General features: G+C 46.2%; 1 protein-coding gene across 1 annotated transcript; it reads right to left on the bottom strand.

Annotated features, from left to right (window-relative positions):
- Positions 1 to 14507: 14507 nt before the first annotated feature.
- Positions 14508 to 22650, bottom strand: CRYGN (crystallin gamma N). The gene is made up of 4 exons (XM_066557205.1): positions 22630 to 22650; positions 21934 to 22182; positions 19603 to 19748; positions 14508 to 14643 (listed from the first exon to the last, which is right to left on the bottom strand). Exons 1-4 carry the CDS (start codon positions 22648 to 22650, stop codon positions 14508 to 14510), a joined length of 552 nt encoding a protein of 183 aa, XP_066413302.1.
- Positions 22651 to 22925: the final 275 nt, after the last annotated feature.

Below are 22925 nucleotides of genomic sequence, written 5' to 3' on the forward strand. Positions count from 1 at the left end.
CTGTGGTGTGAATAAAAGGAAAAACTCAGAGGGAAGGGATATTTTGTTAGGTTTCAGGCAGGTCTGCACATTTTAAACCCACACAGTTTAAATCTCAAGGGGAGGCTGAGCTAGAGGGGAAACCCTTGGCCACAGCTCAGCCATGTATCAGCTGTGGGAGCAGAGGGTGTGCTGTTCCTCCCCTTGCTCTTTTTAAAGTCTTTTCAAGGTTTTATATTATTATTTCAAATTAATATTTCCCTCCTGTGGTGACTAATGAAAACATATGAGCTTTTGAATGTTTTCATGAATATTTATTCATTTTCTTGAGGGTTTTTAAAATCTTTTTTCAGTTGTTTTTATCTGCCTGAATTTTAGGTATGTTTTCTTTATTGTACTTGGGTTCTTGTGGTGGGTTTTTAATTGTAGGACAATGAAGAAAGTAAAAGAAAGTTATCTGCTGCTTGATTTTGATCCTCAGGGCCAAAATCCTGCAATTAATCCTCCTTCATCCAGACAGATGTGTACATACACAGATGCATAAACTGCTCCTAGAACATCCAGGCAGTGAAAAAACCTTAAGAAAGGTTCTAGATGTTTATGGCTGGATTCATAATACACAATTTGCAGGATCCAGTGTCTGTTGCTGAGTTTGGAGGCAAGTTTTGAGTCTTTAGGCAATTATCAGAAGCAAAGGAAGGATGCAGAGCTTGGATCAGCTACACTGTATTTTGGAAGGGGAGAGGGATGCCTCTGCCCTTCACCATGGATTATGAGAGGGGTCCAACATCAGAAGGTTCCAAATTCTCTGCAATTAAGTAGAAACTTTTGAGACTTTTATCTTCACATCATACCTTCATTCCACCAAAGGTTCAACCTGTTCTCACATCTCTGACCCAGCAACAACACAGTACAGGAAGGCACTTTATTTTTCACACACACAAGACAGTAATGATCAGGTGCAAAATCCTCTGTGAATCCTCTTCATCCCAAATTATCTGTGCTTAGACTCACTTGCCAGACCTTCAGAAACACAGCACAGGCTCCCAGAAATTAGTAAGTCAGTATTTACATCACTATCTGCACTGATATAAATGCTGAAGAACATTTCTCTTGAAAATATTTCAGTAATGCTGCAAAGGCTTCCAATAATGTTATTGCTGTTGTTTGTGGAGGAAGGAACACAGGCAACTCCTCCATATCCACCTCCCCCTCCTGGGGCCTTGGGTATCTGGATGGTCTTTGATGGATAACAAAGGTTCTTTGTTCTGTCAAAGAAGCAGAGCCAATAACACCCCAAAGAAGTCAGCACAGAGAGCTCGACCAAAAACAAATGAATGAAGTGTGCAGCAATGCAAATTATCTTTATAAGAGAATTAACCCCTTCCATCATCCCAGCCCCTCCTTCTCTAAAGAAGGGCCTTTCCAGCTGCCCCAGGGTCTTTTCTCTCATCCATTCTCTGCTTCAGGCTGTCAACCTCATTCACTTTCAAAATTGCTGATAATTAAGTATTACCTTGTCCTTCAGTTTGGAAAATTGCAAAAGGCAACTGACTCTCTTAAAACTACTGTCAGGGGCCTGAAAGATTTATAGTGGCACATCCTGCATGGTTCCAGTCTTGGTTGGTTTTTTTGATTCAGCCACATCATTATAGTCAACAAGAACTACAAACAAAAGCATGTTACATGATGTCTCCAGAGGGAAGCTCCTTCACTGAGCAAACTACTCTGAGAGAATTTCCCTGCTAAAGTTAAATTTGATTTTAAAATCAATCCAGTTACACTGGTACAATGCAAATAAAATTTAACCTTAAATAGATTTAAATGTAGTTTCTACTGGTTTGATTTAATACAAAATATTATCAGCATCTAAGTGGCTTCACTTAGCAGTAAAAATTGACATTGGTGAAGGCAAATTAAGTTTACATGGGTTCAATTATCACCATGGAGCAGATGTCGCCTTACTCTGAAGGGAGGGTGGAAGGGCAGACTGCAGACTCTGAGACTGCACAGCTGAACTCAGCATTGCAGCTCCTTCTGACCCCTCTGCAACTGGCCCCTTTTACAGGCAATACAGTTCTTCCTTTCCTCTTAAAATGCAGCTTAAAATGCCCCAGGGTGCTCAGAAATGTAGTTTGGGTGTAAGCATTTAGCAAATTCCCCTACAGGACAAAAGATGTTTGGAAACTGTCACTTACACTAGACTGTCCTGCAATTATATGTAACATTCTTTTGGTTTTTTAACCAGATCTGAAACTGTATTTCCAAAACATTTCTTTCAGAAAATACTTGGGTTTATGAGCTTCCTAACAAGAACACCCATCTGCAAAACCCATGTACATCCCTGCTCCTCACTACTGCTTCACTTGGGTGCCCCTAATCAATGCCAGGAGTCTGAAAGCCTGGGGTCTGGATAATCAGCTGGTATCAATGACCTAATGAATGGTAATGTTGCACAAATGGGCTCTTAGTAGCTGACTCCAATGTCAGGCCCTGGTAGCAATGGGAATTTAGCTGTGAACTTGGAGTAGGCAGAGAGAAGATTGCATTAACTTTCTGCTGTGATGAAGCAATGGCTTAAAAGCACTGCTGCAAAGGCATCTTATCTCCCTGGCTAAGAAAGCAGCTGCAATTTCCTAGAAATTTTTGAGCTGTGACATGCCAGGAAGTGTAAGATCTCACGGCAGCTGTTTCAAAGATCACTGTAAATAGATTTCTCCCCACACAGTCTATAGATGACAAGGCCCTTCCATCATGTCACAGCATAGTGGGAACTTTACTGAATAATTCAAAATCACAAATATTTACAAAATTACAAAATAATAGTCAAAAGCTCATTTTCCCCTGCTCCCTACTTCGATGGGAGCCCTGCTGTTTCTTCCAGACGGTAAGTTGGCCTCTTGCCCAGACCATATATCTCTTATGACAGGCTCCTTAAGGACCAAATCTAAGTGGAAGCCAAAAGAAATATATCTTACTAAGTGACACAAGGGTAACTTTCTGAGTCTGATTGTGAGCCCATTTTAACTGCTTTTGCACAGATACAACTCTGCTGGTTTTAACTGCATTAATCCAGATTTGTACTGATGCAAGCAGAAAGCCCCAGTGCCTTTGACACTGGTACAAAAACAAATTTCCAAAAATGCTGAAGCTGCAGCCAGTGACCCAGGCAGTATTTTAACAATTGCATTCACATCTGGCCTCTGGAAGATTTCTCAGTTGTTTGTCTGCCTCATTATTAACAGAGCCAAACCTTGGGTAAGGGGGGAGCAGTCACGATCTCTTACACCTCATTATTGCTGAGAAAGTTATAGGAACAGCTGATACCAAACCCACTGACCACAGAATAATCTTCTGCAGCCTTGACTGAGCTTTGCACGAGGCTTTCAGGGCCAGACTGCCCCTGCTTCTGACACAGCTGCCACAAGAAGTGCACAGCTCTTCCAGGAGTCTGAGAAAGGCAGGGAAGGTCTTATATGGGTGTAGTTGGGGGTAGGAATAAAGGGATTCCTACCCTTTGACATTTGGCATTCCAAGGAATGTCAAAGCTTCTGCCCTGCTCTGTGCCTCTGCCAGAGCATGGTTAGAGCCAATGCTGTTCTTCATTTTCTCCACCAAATACAAGAGTGGTCCTTGGTAAAGAGAAGGACACCAGGGTGAACATTCAGCCCACCATGAAGTTTACAAGCACCTCCAAAGCCTGAACTGCTCAGCTGTAATATCTCAAGTTGGATTCATAGAGAAAATATTCTTATGATGCACCTATTCTTTTTTGGTGCTTCATGTTCTTTTGTGCATTTCTTATCTCACAAGATACATGGCTTTTACTTCTCAAATACTCTCACCCTTAGGACTGGACTTTACTCCTGCCTGATCTAACACAAGTTTGCTCAGGGAAGCTGTGCTGTTACAACCTCCACCTCTGTTTGTGTGAGTCTGGGCTCACCAATGGGTGCAGTCTGTCTCTCATGTTCCTCTTGGGCTGAATAGAACTGGGACAGCAGCAGCATCATTGGGCCCACAGTGCCAGTGCCTGGCAAAATCCTATGGAAATCAATGGCACAATCCAAGTGCAAAACACAGAGAGTGGCTGATGTTGTATTGAGGGGGGCATAAAGGAAGCCTGATGCCACACACTGATGCCAGCATTACAAATCAGGTGTCAGGATGTCACCTCATTCCTCAATAACAGCCCACATATCTCCTGGTGAATAAATCTTTCTCTGTGTCTGCTCTCCTTTTTATGTCCCCCCTGAGTTCCCAGTAGTGTTCATCCCACTCTTGTTTTGGAAAGGCACCCTAACTGGAGTCCTCTCTTGCTGAGAGGAGAGATTGCAATTTAGCTGGTCTGTAACCGTCTGTTTCCATTCATTCCTGAGGTTTTCCAGCTGCCCACGAAAACAATGCACTGATAGTCTGTGCAGACTTGAACCACGTCCAGAACAAAGGGTTAGGTGGGGCTGGGAGATTCTGGGAGTGTTCTTTGTCCTGGAAAATGGAGCAGATACTGGCATGACATGGTCAGAAAGATGACGGTGAAGGAGCAATCTGCTGATACCCCAACCCACACATGGCCCAGCACCAGACTTTGGGCTCAAGCATCCAGCTCCTCACTGAGCAAGTGTCAGGAGTACCAAACTCAGGCATCTAAGCACTGAGAGGAAAAACAAACTGAATTCCAATGGGGGCTGATGCTGCACTTTCACGGATGTAGAGTAGACAGATTTCATCAGAAAGGTTGTAATATTTCATTTTTCAGTTAAACTCTCTCCGTCTCCTTTTATCTTCCCTTCATTTTCACAAAGAGGCATAAAGTGAGTAATAAAAATTGCTAACAGCACAACTTCATGATTTATACCACCAGATCTCAGGCAGAACTCCCTGTTGAGTTTGAGGGAATGGCCTGATTAAACATTGATGCCACAATATGGTCTGTCTTAGCAACAACACTCACAAGTGAAATTCATCAAGGGTATAAACCGTGACATTTAAAATGTCTGTTGGGTTAAACTTGACCAAAAAAAAAGCAATAATGGTTGTGCGTGACTCTGGAAAATAAAGGCAATTGCCATGCCACTCTATGGAATATTGTGTGTGAATCACTGAAGCTATTACATCTTCTGCTGCCTTTTTCCTGCCCTCAAGAGGTTAACTTCTTCCCAGAGCCATTCTCTGGGGGGGAAATAAGAACCATGTGCGTGTGCCACAGAGCTGTGTCTGGTCTGGGGATGCGGGTGATCCGGATTTTGTGTTGTTTGCCTGAGAGACCCACTGGAGAGAATAATGAGGGGGTTCAAAAGAGGAATATTCTTCCTGCCAGAAGTGGTCGTTTAATAGGCCTTCACTTATTTGTTGGGGGAGATTACTCACAGGGTCACCTGGCAAAAATGACTGGAAGTTAGGAAAGAAAGGGCCTCCTGCCAACTATTTAAGAGAAAGAGAGAAATGGAGAAGAAACAGGAGAAAGAGCAGTGAGTTGGCAGCAGGGGAAGGGACATTTTGTGACTCAGAGAAGAAGCCAAGAATTAAGGCCATAAAGGGAGAGAGAAAGAGGGCCCTGGGCTCCTTAGAGGGTTTGGTGCTACATTCTGGTGGCATTCAAGAATAAATTGGCACAGAGAAAAATCACAGGCACTTACACATGGCTTGTGAAGCCCTAGCAGCAGAGGTGGAGCTCTGAGAAAGGGTGAACAAAAAGCACCAGAGTGCCCTGGGGCTCAGCCCTGGTTCTGGAGCTGTAGGGCAGCTGGGCTCTCCCATTCCACCTCCAAAGAGGAACAAGGAGAGCCTGTGCTAGGAAACCAAGCCAGGAGGCTCAGCCAAGTCACCCATGGGTTGTTAGATGTCCACTGCACCCAGAGGGGTGCTTTGGGAAGCTGTGTCTGAGATACCCCCATAAATCTCAGCCTGGGCTGTTCTCACACCAGTAGGGACCTTCTGGGGGTCTGAGGCAGGGTGGGCTCACACAGAATTTGCCCTTGATCATGCCAACAAAGGAGGCTGTCTCAAGGCAGCAGCAATGCACCCACTGAGATCCAAGGACAAAGGAAATACACAGACCCAGCACAGCTCCCTGCTGCTCACACCACTTCAGCAAAACATCTGCTCACCCAGAATAAAATCCCTCCCCTGTTCTAAGCATGTCAGTTCCCCCTGAAATAGCAATAGGAGCTGCTGCATCTGCTCACACCATGGCCAGGCTTCAGCCCCGGGAGGATGAGGCCTTGGTTTAATCAGGCTGAGCTGCCTGCTTTATCTTACACTCTCCTGTGAGTAACTTTTCTTATTACACCTCTTTACACAAGCACCAAACCCCAAACAGGCAGAAAAACACATCCAAAATGCAGAAGAATTATGGCAGAGGCTCCAGCATCATGGGGTTTTAGAAAGGTTATTCATTTAGCAAAGAAATAACTGTACAAATCAGACTCTCTGGCAGCATTTGTGTGATGATAATCATGCTGATTAAGTGTTTGAGCCTGGGATACACTGGGAAAGGCACTAGGACCTAGGAAATAACCATCCCCTGCTTTTGGAAGGCAGCTGAGGGCTCTTCCTGTTCTGTGAGTGATCCATCTCCTCTCACAGATCTGTTCATTTTGGATGCAATTGCTCAAATTATGCATTACTTATGGTGATAGAGATATATACTAAGGGGACCAGCAGTTGTGCTGTTAACCCTTGGGTTCCCTGCTAGGCTGAGCCATGCAATGAGGGAAAGATTCAGAGCCCAGTTCTACAACTGACTTCAATTAAGTCAAATCAGTTGCATTAGCTAAGGTTATTAACTTAGGGAATATACTTTTCCTCTCTCCACTCTAAATTTGCTTTGGTGTCCATTACTCTTTGTTAATGAGGAAGGTGCATTCTACTCTGATTTTTGTGTTGGTGAAGAAAAAGAGAAGCTGATTAGACAAATGGCCTTGACTCACTTCCAGCCTTAAATCTGACATACTGTTTTCATCTGATCAGCACTCTACAAGGGTGTCAGCAAATATCTGATGTTTAAGGCATGGAGATGGATTCTCAGGGAGTTGCAAAGGCACAGAAGTGACAGAAGAAAATAATTAGGACAGAGGAAATGTTATTTACCTCAGTTGGCTGTTCTGGGACTTTCCTCCACCCCTTCTCCAAGCATGAATTTCACAACTAAACCGCTGAAAAGATAAAAACAATAGCTACTTTCCAGAGGCACTACTGAAATATGCAGCCTTGGAGCACTTGAACAGGAAGGGAAATGTGAAGAGTGACTTTTAACCATCTAGGAACATGTTCACGCTGTGGGCCAGCTATTCAGCTGCACTAAATTGGTGCAGTCATGCTAAATAAATGTGATTGAACTCTCTGGCTTGCTTGATGAGCCAGTTCTGCACCAGGCTCCTAAAGCAGCCGGTGTCCCTCTGGGACAGGCTGCAGGAGCCAAGGCACAGCTCTGGGCCTGCCCTAATTCCCACTAATTGCACTGAGTGCCTTCAGTGCTGGGTAATCACCCAGTGCTGCCAGGAAATCAGAGCGAGCCCGTCACTGCTGCACCCAGCAGAAGGCAAGAACAGCAAAGGGCTGCGAGTGACAACTCCTGACACAGTTTTGGGTCTTTTCCATACAAGCTAAAATGCTCTGCTGTGTCTTTCAAGGGGTGATTTGAACCTTAATGGAAAAATCACTGATTAGGATGTTTTTATTATTGTTGTTGTTACTATTATTCATACTATTGTTATTCTGTCTTACTTGGGAGGTTGGGGAAGGAAAAACTCCTGAAATAAATCAGTACAAGCTTTGAGAAGCTGGTAACCTCTGTCCTCCCCTGGAGCTTCCATCATCTTGATGGCAAGTTTGTGCTGAGCAGTCAAATACCAAATTAAAAGAAAAAGAAAAAGGAAAAAAAAATAAACAAAGAACTAGAAAAAGGGAAACTCTGTCTGGTACTTCTTTCCAGGCAAAGAACCCTTTAATAGCAAACTATTAGACAAATCCCAGGCCTGGGGGGTTGTTACAGAAATTTTGGATTCCTACCAGAATTTTTTTGTGTGTTTCCAAACCTGTATTGTCTAATGCAGCTGAAAAGAAGAATTATTCAGTATAAGCAGAAGTATTTCCAGTGTTGTGGAAGCCCGTGGTTCTGATGGGGTGTGCGATGTTTAATTGTCAAAGAAGATGACTATTAAATATAATTTATTAATATGTTCTAAGAAGAGAAGTCTGAAACCTTTGAAATGCTGATTGTCAACTCTATAGAGAGACCTGAACACAAATGATAAATTCCAGAAGTCAAAATGGTGTTTGCCTGTGTTTTTTCCTCTCTTTTTAGAAGGGAGATGACAAATTAATCTGGCCCCAACCCTCAGTGAAAAAAAAAGTCTCTATTATTTTCAGAAGAATCATTTCGAAGGGCAAGTCAATAACAGCAAGACTCACACAAAATAAAACCTTTGAAATCCTATTATTATTATTATTATTACTACTACTATTATTATTGGTTCATATGACTCAAATGTTATTGTTTTCTTCTTGCATTACCAGCCAAGAAAACCAAAGACAACCACACAAAGTTTTGCAAATCTCAGCAGTTTTGATTCCCACTTACATTGCTGGAGCAGCTGTTGCACTCACAGAGTTTTGCAGGTCAGCTCTGTGTGTGGAGTGGCCCACACTGTGCTTTGTCTTCCTGAAAACTTGATTTAAGAGCAGGATTTCTGTACAGCCTGCCCTGCAGAACTAAAGGAGGCTCACAATGTTGGGTGTGTTTCTGTGTCAGAGAGGGCTCAGCTGTGTGCAGGTGCCTTATGGATTCTGTAGCACTGGGTAAGGGACTGGTTTTAGTGGTGGCCACCTTCAGCAAAGCATGCAAGGAAGAGGTCTGTCCCATGAACAGTCTTTTGCTATTTCTCTCTGAGCTCTTGGTTTCCAGCAGCACAAAAAAAAAAAAAAAAGCAAGGGTAAGGTCAGCTGAAACCACAGAGTTTTGCCCATCTATGAGTCAGGATCATTCACCCACCTCCTCACCACCACAGTCACAGGGAGCAACGTCAAAGCTTAAAAGCACCTCTCCCAAAACATGAACAAACCTGTGCTGACCATGAGCCTTGCCTGCTGTGGTGTCTTGCTGGGAAGGAGTTGCACTGCTCACTTACCCCATCACAGATGATGAGCAGCACTGGTGGCCACCAATAAATACTTACATGAGAAAAGAGCTTAGTTTATATCAGGCTAAACAAACTGAGTGGCAGCATACCAGAACTGCTGCGATGAGTTAACCAAATATTTTTTAAATTGCATTTTTTTCCATGGAATAGCAGGGACTGATCCTTCACCATCCCAAACTCCCTAGGAGGAGCACATGAAACCATTCTGACTGAGAGGCAGCATTCAGTGCTTTTTGGACTGTGTGAGTGCAGGTGCAAATGCCTACAGGACATGTGGATTTACTGCAATCCACTAGAGATCATCATATTCAAAGCAGGAATTTACATTAACAATTTCTGTACGATTTCATGTTTACTTCACAGACAATTTGACTGAATACACTGGTACATTCCTCCATATGTTTGCATGCTTAAACCAAGACAGCTTGACTTGATTACAAACTGTCTCATTCTGAATCATGTAAAGATGGTCAGCTGCCCATGGAAAACCTGGTACACCACTTGCTCTTTCTTCAGTGCTCCACAGAAAATTAATATTTGTTTTATTTCTGTCCTCTTCCACTCTTTTCCATGTGTGTTTGGTTTCTGCCACAGCCACCAGTAAATGTGGGAACAGCTCAAATTGTGTGGGATGTTATTGCACCTCCTCTGCTGACTGAAGGGTGACTCTTGGAAGAAAAAAGGGACACCAGGCTACATGACCCTCAACCACTGAAGGCTGATTTAACTGAGTTTAACCTCTCCAATAAACCAGATTATTTAAAATTAAAACCCCAAACAAATCACCATTTGCAATGTTGATGATGCTGACCTGATTATGCAGATATTCTCTGGTTCAGATCTTGTTAACTATATCAGATTTACTCCTGGACAAGGGTTTGAGCCCATGGATTATAAAAATTTCAAGGCCAAATGTGTTTTCACCCAAGTTAATTTTCCTTTGACTTCAATATAACATTGAAGAAAATGTGTAAAGAAAAGAAAGTGAAAACCAAACTAGATGGAGCACAGGAGCCAGAATATCTGTCAATGGTCCCAGGAATCACAGAATGGGTGAGGTTGGAAGGAATCACTGGAGGTCATCTGCTCCAACCTTCCGGCTCAAGCAGGGTCTCCTGGTGCACATTATTCAGGACTGCGTCTAAAGAGCTTTTGAATATCTCCAGGGAAGGAGGCTCCCCAACCTCTCATGCCAACCTCTTCCAGAGCCCAGTCACTGTGTTCTCTTTACATTTTTACCTTGCCATTGCTTGGGCTTTAACAATGACCAGGGCTCTCTTCCTGGTGCCAGACTTCAGAGAGACTTTTTGAAGCTCTTCATTTCCTTTCTGCACTCAGTCAAGGAGGTCACTGTTGAGCCAGACTTTCTACTTAAAGAAGCAATAAAACAGCTCTAGCGGACACCAAGGAGTGAATTCATTTCTGCCAGGTCCACAGAGGTGTCTCTCGAGGAGGAGAGAAAAAAGCACAGGAAGGTGTGAGCGTGGGGCAGCCTCAATAGCAGGATAACACCTCTTTGATTCCACAGGGAAGGGAGGTGGCTCTGCAGCCCTTTCGCCTCTGTAAGCAGTGAGGAGAGATTCATTTGAACATGACAACATCACACATGCCAGCAGTGGATCAGGAGGCAGTTTCCTCCTTACCTTCACTATAAGTACACGTGCCAAGTAGTATAGCAAGGCAAAAGCACTGCAGTTCCTCAGATATCTTCCAAGGATTCATTTGAAAGAGATATTCCATCACATTTGCACATTATCCAGCTACAAAGACAGGACATTCGTGTGTGCAGGCATTCTGGCAGGAGCTATTTGCTTTGGGGCCAGATGTAATTCAAAGTTATTCTGAATATTACACTGCAGCAGCTTAGCCAAGCACAGTAACGCTGATTATTAGGGTTTTCCTGGTTTTCCAGATGGAGCTGATTTCATTTCATTCTCTCTCTTGTAATTAATAACTTGTCCCTTTTGTTCACTTTGAATCTTTGTTTCATCTTCAGCATTTTGTGGAACAGTTTCCAATTTCCTTAATCCATTGCTTGCCTCCTGTGTTCACTAGCAGAGCTCATTCAGCCATACAGTTTAACGACGTGCAGCTCAAACCTCTGCTGCACAATCTCACGTCCACTTCACATCGAGCTGGCATTTTTGTCATTTATATTTTATACTCTATGAACTCACAAATCATACCATTTCATACTAGAGCAATGTCAATAATCTCTTTTTTATTTAGGGGAAAAAAGCACCAACGAGCCCCCAGCGAGCATATGGGATCTGTACGTTCTGTCCTTTGAACAAGTGCAGATTTAGCAAGGAGGGGGAGGGAAATGGAAGAGAACGAGAGCCACGTCCCCCCACTGCCAACGCAATGCATGTTCCTGCAGCATCACTGTTTGGATTAGGCCCATGGCCACCCTACTTAGGTTTCAAATAAGCAAAAAATAGATGGAATTCAATTCCCTGCTGCCAGTTTTTAGTGAGATTAGGCTTGTGCACACAGAGGAATTTTTTAAATAGCCTTCACATGGAACCAGCTTTTTGCATTGAGGGTGTGCTCATAAATGGGATATCAGATGTCAATAAATGGTGAGTGTTTACTCTGTAGGCATATTACAGACTTGTGTAAAATGTGCTATAGGTAGCTAAACACTCCCTGGTTACAAACAGGGTTCCACACAACAGCACAGATTAACCAGACTGTGTTTTTTGTGCTTTTAACTCACAGCACAAGGCATGGCTCAGCCCAGAACTGGGATCCTAAGTATACTCCCACAATTTAAGCAGCAAATATTAATCTACTAGAGCACATAAACAAATAATTAGTTTGAAGTGTGTAGAGAAGTGGGCCTGCACAGAGTGGCTGGATGCTGGAGTCAGCCTGTACAGCTGTGTGTACGTGCACAGTCCCACGCTTCCACTGAGGACGGGCAGGGATGTCAGGATGGGTCCCTCTAAAGCTGCTCTGCACGCAGGGGAGTTGAACCACTGACCACTGGGAGCCATACAGCAGAGTATCTGTGATGTCACAGCTCTGACCCCAACACCAGTGGGACAGTCACCTCCCCTGGCTGTGTGCACTGAGTGTTGACAAACCCAGATGTGGGGGTGTCTGGGCTTATGCTGTTGTTCCCAGGGGAATGTGGGTGGATGGTTGTTCTCTGTTTTCTTTTCTTTTGTCCTCCAAATACTTGGAGCATCTGGGACTCCAGTTATTGTATATTTTAAAGCCTTTGTTTCTTTATCCTTCATGCTGCACTGTGACATTGAATGTGTTTCAGATGAATGAAAAGCCTCCTTTAAAGCTCATCACAATTCGATGCTTGTCTTTCTCTGGGACCACTTTGGGGTTTTTTTTAACAGATTAATGTCCAGGAGGTCACAACAGAGAGCACTGCATATGACTGAATATTAACTTTTAATGGAGTGCATTTTGCTCAGGAGCCAATTACAGCCTTCATGAGGCAAGAGCAATGCTAATCCTGGAAGGACTCCTAAAATCTTTCATAAGCTGCATCTAATTAAAAGAAAATGAAATACGCAAGAGTTGATGCACGAGTTGTACATTTGTGCATCCCACTCAATGAATGAATCATTTCCCTGCCTTCTCTGACACAGAAATACCTTGCAATCCATTAAAGATCTTAAATATTTTTACAGCTCTAATGGACCATGTCACCACAAGCCACCCAGGACATGGCCACTGAAGTCCAGAGTTGAGCTGGTGTAACTGTAAGTGCTGCTGTGATGATTTGCATGGAGGATACATCCAGGCCACAGGATGTCTACAAGAGGATATGATTGTCTGTATCACTGCTAAGGCAGACCAAACTGCCTTAACCCAAACTGCTGTTGAACTCACAAGGTAGAATTATTTTGCATTTCCATACCCTCTCATAACACATATCCAGCGTATGTGCAGCTGGGGCAAATCTCAATCAATGCAACTCTACCAACAGTGTCACTTCATCATGGGACCAGCACATGTCCTCACACAGCCCCAGTTGTTACCAGTCACCCCAGTCCTGGTACTGGTGGAGAGCCACAGGGAGCCAAACTCCAGGTGGCTGAGTGTGAGTTGGTGGAATGGCAAGCAGATCCAGTGTCACACCGGGATGCAGCAGGGACCCACCAGCCCCTGGCACAGAGCACAGTCCTGCTCCTCCCCATCGCTCAGGGAAGGGCAGATTCCCATGGCAGACCTGCAAAGCAGAGCAGCCCTGAGGGCACACACACCTCATGCTCCAGTGTGCTGGGGAGCTGTCAGCCTCACTCATGTCCCTTCAGAGGGCTGGGGCTGGGGTTAGGTCAGCAGCCTTCCCACTGGATTAGCACAGAGCTTTGCAGCTCTGCCAGCACCATGCCTGCACCTGTCAGGATCTATCAGACAGCCAAGGCTTAACAGCTAACAGAGTAACAGAGTGAAAAGAATGAAATTACCCCTTTCTGAAACAGCCAGAAACACCCTAGCTAATGCTGAACACAGTTTGTGATTTTACAGAAGGGAGGCTACTGCACTATTGGGGGCTGCATGCCAGGGGAAGCACCCAGGCTGCTGTGGACAATCCATAGGTGAAGGGGCAGAGTGGTTCCCATCCCAATTGCCAGGCACAGAATGGGATTCAGGGGCACTGAAACAACTGGGATGGACCTGGAACACTGAAGGGACAGAAAGATGAGAAGAGAATTGTGAAATAAATGGCAGTGCAGTGGCTGTTTTCCCCTGCTACTGATCCCTCAAAATGTCATTGTCATGAAGGGTTAGGAACAAAAAGAAGGTTGCTCAGGTTTTGTGCCTTCAGGCTTGGGGGTTTTTTAATATATATTTTTAATGTGTGCTGATCTAAAGTTAAAGTAACTCAGGAAGAATGGTTGCTTTCACCTTTTTATCAAGACCAGCATGTCATGCTCAGACAGAACCCACAAATCACTCAGCTCCTCCTGTGATCCTCCCGTGTGTCCTCGCATGGCTCCCAGTGGCTCTGAGTCTGTGCTCCCCACCCATGTGTGCATCCATGTGGCCCCCTCCAGGACCAGGAGTCAGCTGGGGCCATCACATGGTGACCCTGGTCGGGGTAGGGGGAACATGTGTCAGACCACAACCACAACTGGCATGTTCCTAGAACTGTGTGTCACCACCAGTTCTGGCCCATCCTCCCATGTCCTCCTCATAAACCACTGCAGAATAAGAAAGCAAACCCACAGCTTGATGTAAATCAAGCTTAGAAAGATTACAAGCCTCTTCTCTCACGAACTTATGTTAGTTATATATTAAAAAAAACTGCTTAGAGCCAACAGCTGGTGTTTAACAATTTATTCCTGGGGTCCGTGAGTGGGGAGGAGGGTGATGCTCAATCTCAGCAGGCCATGGCTGGCAGGGGGGGAAGCTCAGCTAGAAGTAGTTGACAACTCTGCGGATGGACTGGACGCTGGCGCTGCGCGCCTGCCACTCGCTGAAGCTGCTGAACTCGCCGCGCTCCACCACGTACATGCGGCCCCGGTAGTTGGGCTCCTCGTACAGCACCCACCTGGGCACAAAGGGGGGGTCACCTGGGCCCCAGCACCCTGCTCCTGCCAAGTGGCCGCTCCAAGGGGCTGCATTTAGGCACTGCTGTACTGCAAACCACAGGGCCGGATTCCCGGCCCCACCCCACACATGGAAATGCTCCCGGTGGAGTTCACTGTGCGCCCTTCCCTCCACTCCCCCCAGCGTGGCCTGGCAAGCACCCAAAGCCAAACTGGACCTTGCCTTTGGAAGATGTTTTGGGTTACACCAGCAATAAAGCCTGGGCCCAAGGGCTCCCTGCTTCACATTCACATGAGCTTCACCACATGCAACAGAAACAATTTAATAGCATTTGATAGAGCTAAGGAAGGACATGAGTCCTCTCAGCCCCTGCATAAACCCCAATTTTTAGGGACTGTAAGGAGAAACATGTAATGCTTGATGGACATTTTGCCTCTTTGAACTGATTCATTAGCTATGATGGGAACCATATTTAGTAATTTCTCTCTTTGTTAATAATTCCTAATGGCCTCTTTGATGCTTTCCAACAGAGAGCAGGGCTTGGCTTGGTTATCTTTATCTCTACATCCAGATTTAATGACAATTTTCCCTTGGAATGCAGTCAAATGGATACAACATTCAATAACCTTGGTGACTTTGGCATGCCTGACTTCTTCACGTGGCTTGGCTACATCGTTCTCCATCACCCTGCTTGTGCCATGCCTTTCTCCATTTGAAGGTCAACTCAGGAGCAATTCAGATGGTCAAGAAGGACAATTTTGCTGCTTTTCTCCACTTCACATGCTCTTACTGTGGCCACAAGTGTTACCTCTGTCCTCTATGTGAGTCTCTCATGCTTCTTAACCAAATTTTGCCATTGCTCTGACAGTTTTACGGTCAGGTTACCACCCTGACATTACTGAGCTGTTCATCTCTGCCTCCTTCCTCTCTTCACCATATTTTTGAAGGTTTTATGAGGATCCCAGCTGCTTTTCCCGTTTATGTGCTCAACAATTACAGCAAAGCAGAAATGCAATCCTCCAAATAATTTGGTTTCTGTGGTCTGTCTTTGCAGGAATTCAACTGGGACATTGGGGTTGGGACCTACTGAGTGTGGGATTTCCATGGAGGAACTTCTTCAAGAGCTGGAGGGGTCAAAGACTGCTGGGCCTTAAGGGTCAGACAACAGGTGGTGAACTCAGAGCAGTCTAACCCAAAACAAAAAGCTGGAGGCTTGGGAAAAAATTGTTTATAAAATCAGCCACCCACAGGCATTATTTAAAAAACAAAACAAGAAAAGTCTGGGGTGTTCATCCAAGGCACCTTGCAGGTTCTTTGATGTATTTGTTTTGTGTTTCTGAGAGGACATGGGGTGGAACTGTGGTGGTCCCTTCTCCCATATGTACAGGACCAGCATGTGGATACAGCATGGAATACTGTGCCTTGGTTTTGTGAAAGAGCACGCTGCAGTATCCGAGCCCTGTGCTGACACGTGGTTCCTGCAAACAAACAGCCTCATTCTCTGGCACCTGTTGCAGCCAGTTTATCTCCAAACTGGAATTACAAAATCATCCTCAGCCTTTTGCTTTGATGCTCCCTTTGCAGCTTGTGGGGAAGGCTGCCCACTGCTCACCTGTGAGTGTAGTGTACCCCCACCACATACCCCAGTGTGCAGTGACAGAAAGCATTCCCAGCTTAATTAATAACCATTTATAAAATTTTCCTCCTTTTTTCTTTTCAGCTCTTCTGCTCTAGGACACGTTTCAACAACAGGTGGACCCTGGGGAATAGAGCAGGGGGAAGAGCAGCCCCTCACTGTCTTGTCTTTCCCAAGATTTCTTTCCAAGAACATGGTTGATGTGTCTGCACCATTACATGGAGGGAATGGGACAGGCTTTGGTGTAGATAGAAGCAGTGAGTGACCTGATGTGGTGACAAGAACCCCCACTGACTTGTCCCTCTGCTTAGGGGAAGGCTGAAAAAACCCAAAAACCAAAGGAATAAAAGGAATAGCAGAAAGATGGGAGCGAAGTGTGCTGGCAGTGCAAGGTGATGAGTGAAGGACTGTATGGCTTACTTAGCTGTTCCTTTATTGCCTGAAATTTACGTTCTCTGGGACCATCAGTGAGAGGGGAAATCAAATCAGTCAGGAGCCCAGAAAAAAAATAAAAAAAGAGATGATCTTGTCTTCAAGCCCAGCATGGGAGAGCTGATCCAGGCACATAGCACACAGCCCTCAAACATCTCAGTGCTGTGTTTCATTAGCACATCATCCCAGCGGACATGGGAATAAAATGCTCATGGAAACAGCTCAAACTCTGTAAGCCAACACTGGCTGCTCAAACTGAAAACTAAGGAGAAGAATGCTGTAGCATCAGCCTGAACCAAGCAGGAGGCTTTCAGTGGAGCTCAAAGTCACTTATTCTCCATGTAAGATTTGAGCAGTGCCATGGGCAGGTATCACCTTTGCTGAGAAATATGTGATGTTCATTGGGCAGCAGCATTTGGGTATGTGTTCTGCTTTGTATTTCACAACCTGACTGCAGAACACTCATGAATACTTCAGCAGAATAAATGGTTGGTCTGATTCCTTCAAGTTATTCCACTGTAGTGTAGTAAAGCTCTTTTTGGGGAATTCTCTCCTGGGCCGCAAAACAAATTCAGCTTTTTAAAATTGCAGTTTCTAGGCTGTCCTCTGTGGAGTGGCTGAGGCACAAAGGAGGACAAGAACCCCACATCTTCATCTAAAATCAGATGATCCCATATATGATACTGGAGCTGGCTCTGCCGTGGGACGGGCGAAGCCACTCACCACAAACCTGCAGCAGCTTCCGAGGAGGCGGTGACACCTCAAAACTGCTCCAAAATAGCAATTCATTGCCAGTGTGCCTTAAACAGCTTTGCCATCACCCTTCTGGCTGTGGGGGTAGCAATTGCCTGCCCCAGAAAGGCAGCAGGGAAGGTGCTGGACCCCTCAGGCTCACCATGCACCGTGCCAAAGGCTGATGTTTGTCTCCATTGCCATGTTTCCAGATGATCCATCATCGCTTCCCGCGGGCACAGCCACCTCCACAAAGCGCAGGCAGCAACTTTTTATCAGCACATGACACCATCCATGGGTTTTGAAATGGAAACAAATATTTCTGTATCCAACAGATGTCATGTTGTGGGAATTGAGAGTGAAAATCACAGAGGGATACTGTGGCCAAAACTGCCTTTGTCTCCACTGACCCCATCTCCTCTGCTCCCCCGACATCCAAGGATGAGTCCTGGGACAGCTTCGCCAGGTTATGCCCAGCACCATCTGCACCTGCAGTGCCTCTGGAGGCACCTGGGTTTAGAAGATCCATCCAAAGGAGAAAATTGGTGCCAAAGGGTCCCTTTCTCCCCCTGCTCTCACCTCTCTGCAGTGGTGTCTCATCCTTCCCTCCATCCTCCTGCAGCCCAGGACAGCAGGTCCCTCTGCATTGTCCTGCCTTTAATTGCCTTTACAGACCTTTCCAAGCACATCCAGCACTGATCTTCCCAGGATCTGAATGTAATGCTACAAACCTCAGCGAGTTTCCTCACCACACTCCTCTCCATGTTTTATTTTTTCCTATTTTTTCTCACTATTCATAAACCTTGAGAAGTCCTGTAATGTTAACACAAACAATCCAGACTCTCATGTGAGGGAGAGCAAGCTTTGTGCCTTTTATATATTTTGTAGATGAGGGGGAAAATCAATCTTAAAAATTCAAGTGCTTGAAAGTTTCTGGGCAGCTTCCCAATTTCTCAAACTCCAGGCTCTGCTGCAGGGACCCAAGCAGTAAATTGGCCCTAAAGCTCTTGCCAGAGTACTCACAGGCTCCCTCTTGGCTTTGTGCGGTTTGTACTCAAATGCTCAGCACTAGCAGGGTCCCTTGGTGGGCTCCAGCCATTTCTTCCCATCAGGAGTGGGTAGCTCTGCTCCTTAATGAACTGCCATTGCCTAATCATAAGCCTGGATTTTTGGAAGTGGAGAGGCCTTGGCTGGATCAGAAAGGCTCCTGCAGGACACTTGCTGCTGGCAGGATATCTTGATGGCAACAACCTTTCCCTTTTCTTAGGAAAAAAAATGGACACAAAGGGTCCAGCATCTCACACCAGGTGTCTGTGAGCTGCACAACATCCAGGACAGGTGAAGAACAAGGAATCTGTGCTCCTTCCTCTGCCCCAGGGCCTCCCTCCAGCCACCCTCTGCCTGGCTCTGGGAAGGTGTTATGGCATTCCCCAGCTCCCAGCAGGCTTGCAGTGAAAACACAATTGTCAGACAGAGGAAAGGGGAGACAGACAGAGAACAGCCTGTCTGACAAGAAGAGAAAAAAAAACACAAAAAGGACCAACACCATTGAGAAAATACAAACTGCCACCAAACATCAAGGAAAATGCAAAACTGACATCCTGCCCAGGCCTTCAGGAACATCTGCAGGGGCAGGAGGATGGGGCTGAGCCTCAGTCTGGGCATCAACACCACTGTCAGCCCTGTCTTTCAGAGGCAGGATTTAATGTAAAGGGGAGATGCTGCTGCCTCGATTTTGCCATCATAGGAAAAGGTGTGGTGAGGCCACTTGCAAAGCAAAAGCCCTGACTTGCATCACCTGGAGCTGCTCATCCAACCTCCCTGAGAGCTTCAGCATGGATTGAAAGAGGTGTGGAAGGTGGGAGGGAGGGAGGGAGGAAGGAAGGAGATGGTTTTAGGCTTGTTTCATACACCTTACAAAGGTGTCTCAGAGTTCTTGTAACTCGTGCTTAGCTGCCACCCTGCAGAAGTCACAGCCCTTAGAAGCAGCTTGCCGTGGGCAGGCACCAACATTCGCCTTTAACCAAAGGCTTAACAAACATTTTTAGGCTTTCTCCCAGCACTGAGAGGGTTTTCCATGAGGGAGGGGTGTCTGCAGCCCCTGTCCCCTGCAGTGCCCAGGGCAGGGAGCATGGCAGTGGCTGATGTGGAGTTACTTACGCGCCGTCGCCGTACACTTTGAGGGCATTGATGCAGGTCTTGTCCCAGCCTTGTCCCTGCAGGAAGGAGCAATCTTCTGTCAGCTCCAGGCTGGGACCCCTAAAGTGGCTCCCCTCGAATATTTCGATCCTGTAATGCTCGCCATGCTGGGGACAAAGGGATTGGAGTCAACAGCAACACCCAAACAGCACAACAAATTATTCCTCTGGCTTTTACCAGACTGAGAGGGAGACAGAAGGGTGCTTTGGAAGGGGAATGTGAAGAGCAATCCAAGAGCACTGGTGCCAGCATGAACAGAGCTCGCACAAACTTGTGCTGCCTCCCAGCACACCAACCATGAAAGCAGCCAAAAATCCCTCAAACCTGTGCCTGGCTGCACCTTCCTGCACTGCTGTGCACATGCTAACACATCCTGGGGTGCCAGTGCTCAGGCACACACAGCCACTCATCCATCTGCAGATCCCACCAGCCCACAACCCCTCCATCCAAAATGCAGCATCAGCTGCAGCCCCGACTCTCTGCACACCCAAACAGGAAAAAAGAAATATATCCCAAGTGTACAAAGATGTTGGATTATTCCCCTAAACTAATTTGTATTGCTTCCAGTTTCGTGCATAGCTGCTGTTCCTCGTGAGAGGTGTTGTGCCTTTCTCTTAGGAAAATAAAAACAGGGAGAAAAGGAAACTTTCCCAGCATCATCGCTGCTGCGTGAGCCCTTGATGGTCACGTGTCACAAATGACTCTGGGGACATCTCTGCAGCCTGTGGCAGAGCTATGTGGGACAGAGCAAGCTCAAAGGATATTTTTAAGCCAAATTCAAAGAATACCTAAAGGCATTTTTCAAATAAACAACGTCAGCACACAAGAAGCTGGGCTGCCATGCCAAAGCCCACAGCAGCCAAGCAGACACCGGGCCTGAGCAAACATTCCTCAGGGAATCCACGCTGCACAAACCCCTCCAGGCCCTCACTGGCATCTCACAGGAACATCTTGGGCCAGGAAAGGAGGAGCACATCCTTGTGCTGGCCAAGGTCCAGGGCCTGGGCCAGAGCATCCCTCCACAAATGGATCATGGAGGTGCTTTGGGAATGATGTTACAGACCTGAAACAGATCTGCTGCTGTGCCAAAAGCAGTTTCAGGGCCAGTGAGAAATCCCAGCAGCTCCAGCTGGGCTCACCATTGCCCCAGAGGCCCTCAGTGGTAGGAGAATCAATGGAAAGACCCAAGCCATACTAATTTCTCTTTGCTACTTTTTAATCTTCCCATTTAAACCTTCCTTTGGACAGTGCTTTTAAAAGCTTGATAAGGAGAAGGGAAAATAATTGGGTTTAGTGCAGGATTACCGGGGTCAGAGGGTGGTTTGCAACAGCAGAGAATTCAAGTAAAATTTGCTAGGAGCAGCCCTATGGTCTGGTTAGGAAGCCCTTGGGCTGCCCTCTCCCCCTTTGGGTGCGTGGGGAGATGGAGCAGCTGCAGCTCAAACTTGCCTTGGGCAATGAATCTCCTTCTGAATTCCCCTGTGAGTATCTCACAGCAGCTTACATGAAAAGGAAAAGCACATGGTACCAGCAGGACTTTGCCATCTCATCTGGAAAACCACAGGAATATCTCATCCTCTTAAAGGCACTGTGTTTCACTGTGAGAGGAAGAAGATGCATCTTCCTCCTGTCTGGGGACACGGAAACTGTCTCGGCTTTGTGGGAGATAAACAAAACTCTACAGCTTTTGTGAAAGTTGTAAAGCTGGTGTGTTTATTACAGCACTGGACACGTGGGAATCATTCCCCTAAAAGTTCTGGGAACTTCAGGTCTCTTTTTATCCCCCTCTCAAATACATATCCATACAATTTCACAGTAGGTTTATACATATTCATTTTTACGAATTTTGTGTGACATTTGCCACTAGTTCTTCTTTATCAGAAATAATTCTTAGGTCAGGTTGACCTGCTCTCACAGCATTCTCTGTCTCTCTCTATCATTCTCTGTCTCCCCTCCCCTTATTTCTGTCTTTCACTGAAGCAGTTTCTCTGAGCCTAGGCTTTTTGCAGACAGACTACACAGCAAGCTACATACTTAACTCAAAGATGTACATTCTACTTAAATCAAAATGGATTTCTACTTTGGAAAATCTCTACTTTGCCTCACTGCACAGACTGCTCTGAACAGGGACAAACCCACCCAGAAAACTCCTTCCCGCTCAATGGGACACCCTATTCCTAAAGAACACACATTTTTATGGCAATTATTCACATAATTGGCTCCAGTGACCAGGATAAACTAAACCCAAAGGTGCTCCAGCTGGGAGAGCCAACACCAGCAGCATCCACTCACCATCCCAATGGGCCGGCAGGAGCCCAGGTGGTCGCTGCGCCCGTTCCAGCGGTAGAAGTCGGGGTACTCTCCATGCTCTAGGATGTACTGCTGCCCTCGGAAGTCAGGGTGGTCAAAGCAGACCCAAGCTCCACTCTGGACGCAGATGGAGTTGACCCTGTTGAGGAAACCTTGGTCCTGGAAGCTGTTGCAGCTGCCACAGACGTCCAGCTTCCTGCCTGTGAAGCATTTGCCTTCATAGAAAGTGATCTGGGGGGAGGGAGGAGAAAGGGCCCACGTTGAGGAGCAGGGACACGGCCGGATTCCCTTTCCAAGCAGATGGGAATCTCTTGCAGATGCATCATTTCAGGGTGGTTTGGGTTATTTTAGCTGCTTTCCAGCAAAAGCATCACTGGCATTTTTTCCTAAGCAGCGTATTTGTTTTTCTGGGAACGCACTGCGTCCCGCATTTATGACACTTCTCGCCGCCTCGTGCTCACTCACACATATTTCCAGCAGGAATGTTTAAACAGGAAATTCAGCTCCCGAAATGCAGCTCCTTCTGCCACACCCTCCCCATCCCTGCTACCAGATTCGCTCCCGGGATCACCACTCACACCACTGCTGGCTCTATTACCCTCATCGTCTCTTTCCACCCGGAGGATGCTCCGGCTCTCCGGCCCCAGGCTGAAAGGGAAGGGTCGGGTCGTTACTTACTTTTCCTGAGTATTGGGACATTTTCTGCTGGCTGCTGTCCAAGACCAAGAGCAGGAGCCAGAGCAGAGCTGCGATGGACGGACCATTGGACAGGGCACTATATAGGGGCGGCCGGGGGGGGGCCGGGCCGGGGCTGGTGTGGCGAGGGCTTTGTAACAAAGCCGCGGGAACCGGGGCTTTGCTTTTCCTGCTTCGTAGGCAGAACCGCCGGTAACGGGGCTGCTGAGTCCGGGCTTTTGATTTTGGGCAGATGATCTGACAAAAGATTTGCTTGGCAGGGCTTTGGTCGATTAGCA

This window comes from Molothrus aeneus, chromosome 1 (assembly GCF_037042795.1).
Source record: "Molothrus aeneus isolate 106 chromosome 1, BPBGC_Maene_1.0, whole genome shotgun sequence".
In the NCBI taxonomy this organism is placed as follows: Eukaryota; Metazoa; Chordata; class Aves; order Passeriformes; family Icteridae; genus Molothrus; species Molothrus aeneus.

Bases quoted from the DNA above. Each gene is read 5' to 3' on its own strand.
- CRYGN (XM_066557205.1), bottom strand. From the start codon at position 22,650: ATGTCCCAATACTCAGGAAAA. The intron at 22,183-22,629 runs GTAAGTAACGAC...CCCTCCCCCCAG, and splicing joins TGTCCCAATACTCAGGAAAA to ATCACTTTCTATGAAGGCAA. The intron at 14,644-19,602 runs GTAAGTAACTCC...CTTTGTGCCCAG, and splicing joins AAAGTGTACGGCGACGGCGC to GTGGGTGCTGTACGAGGAGC.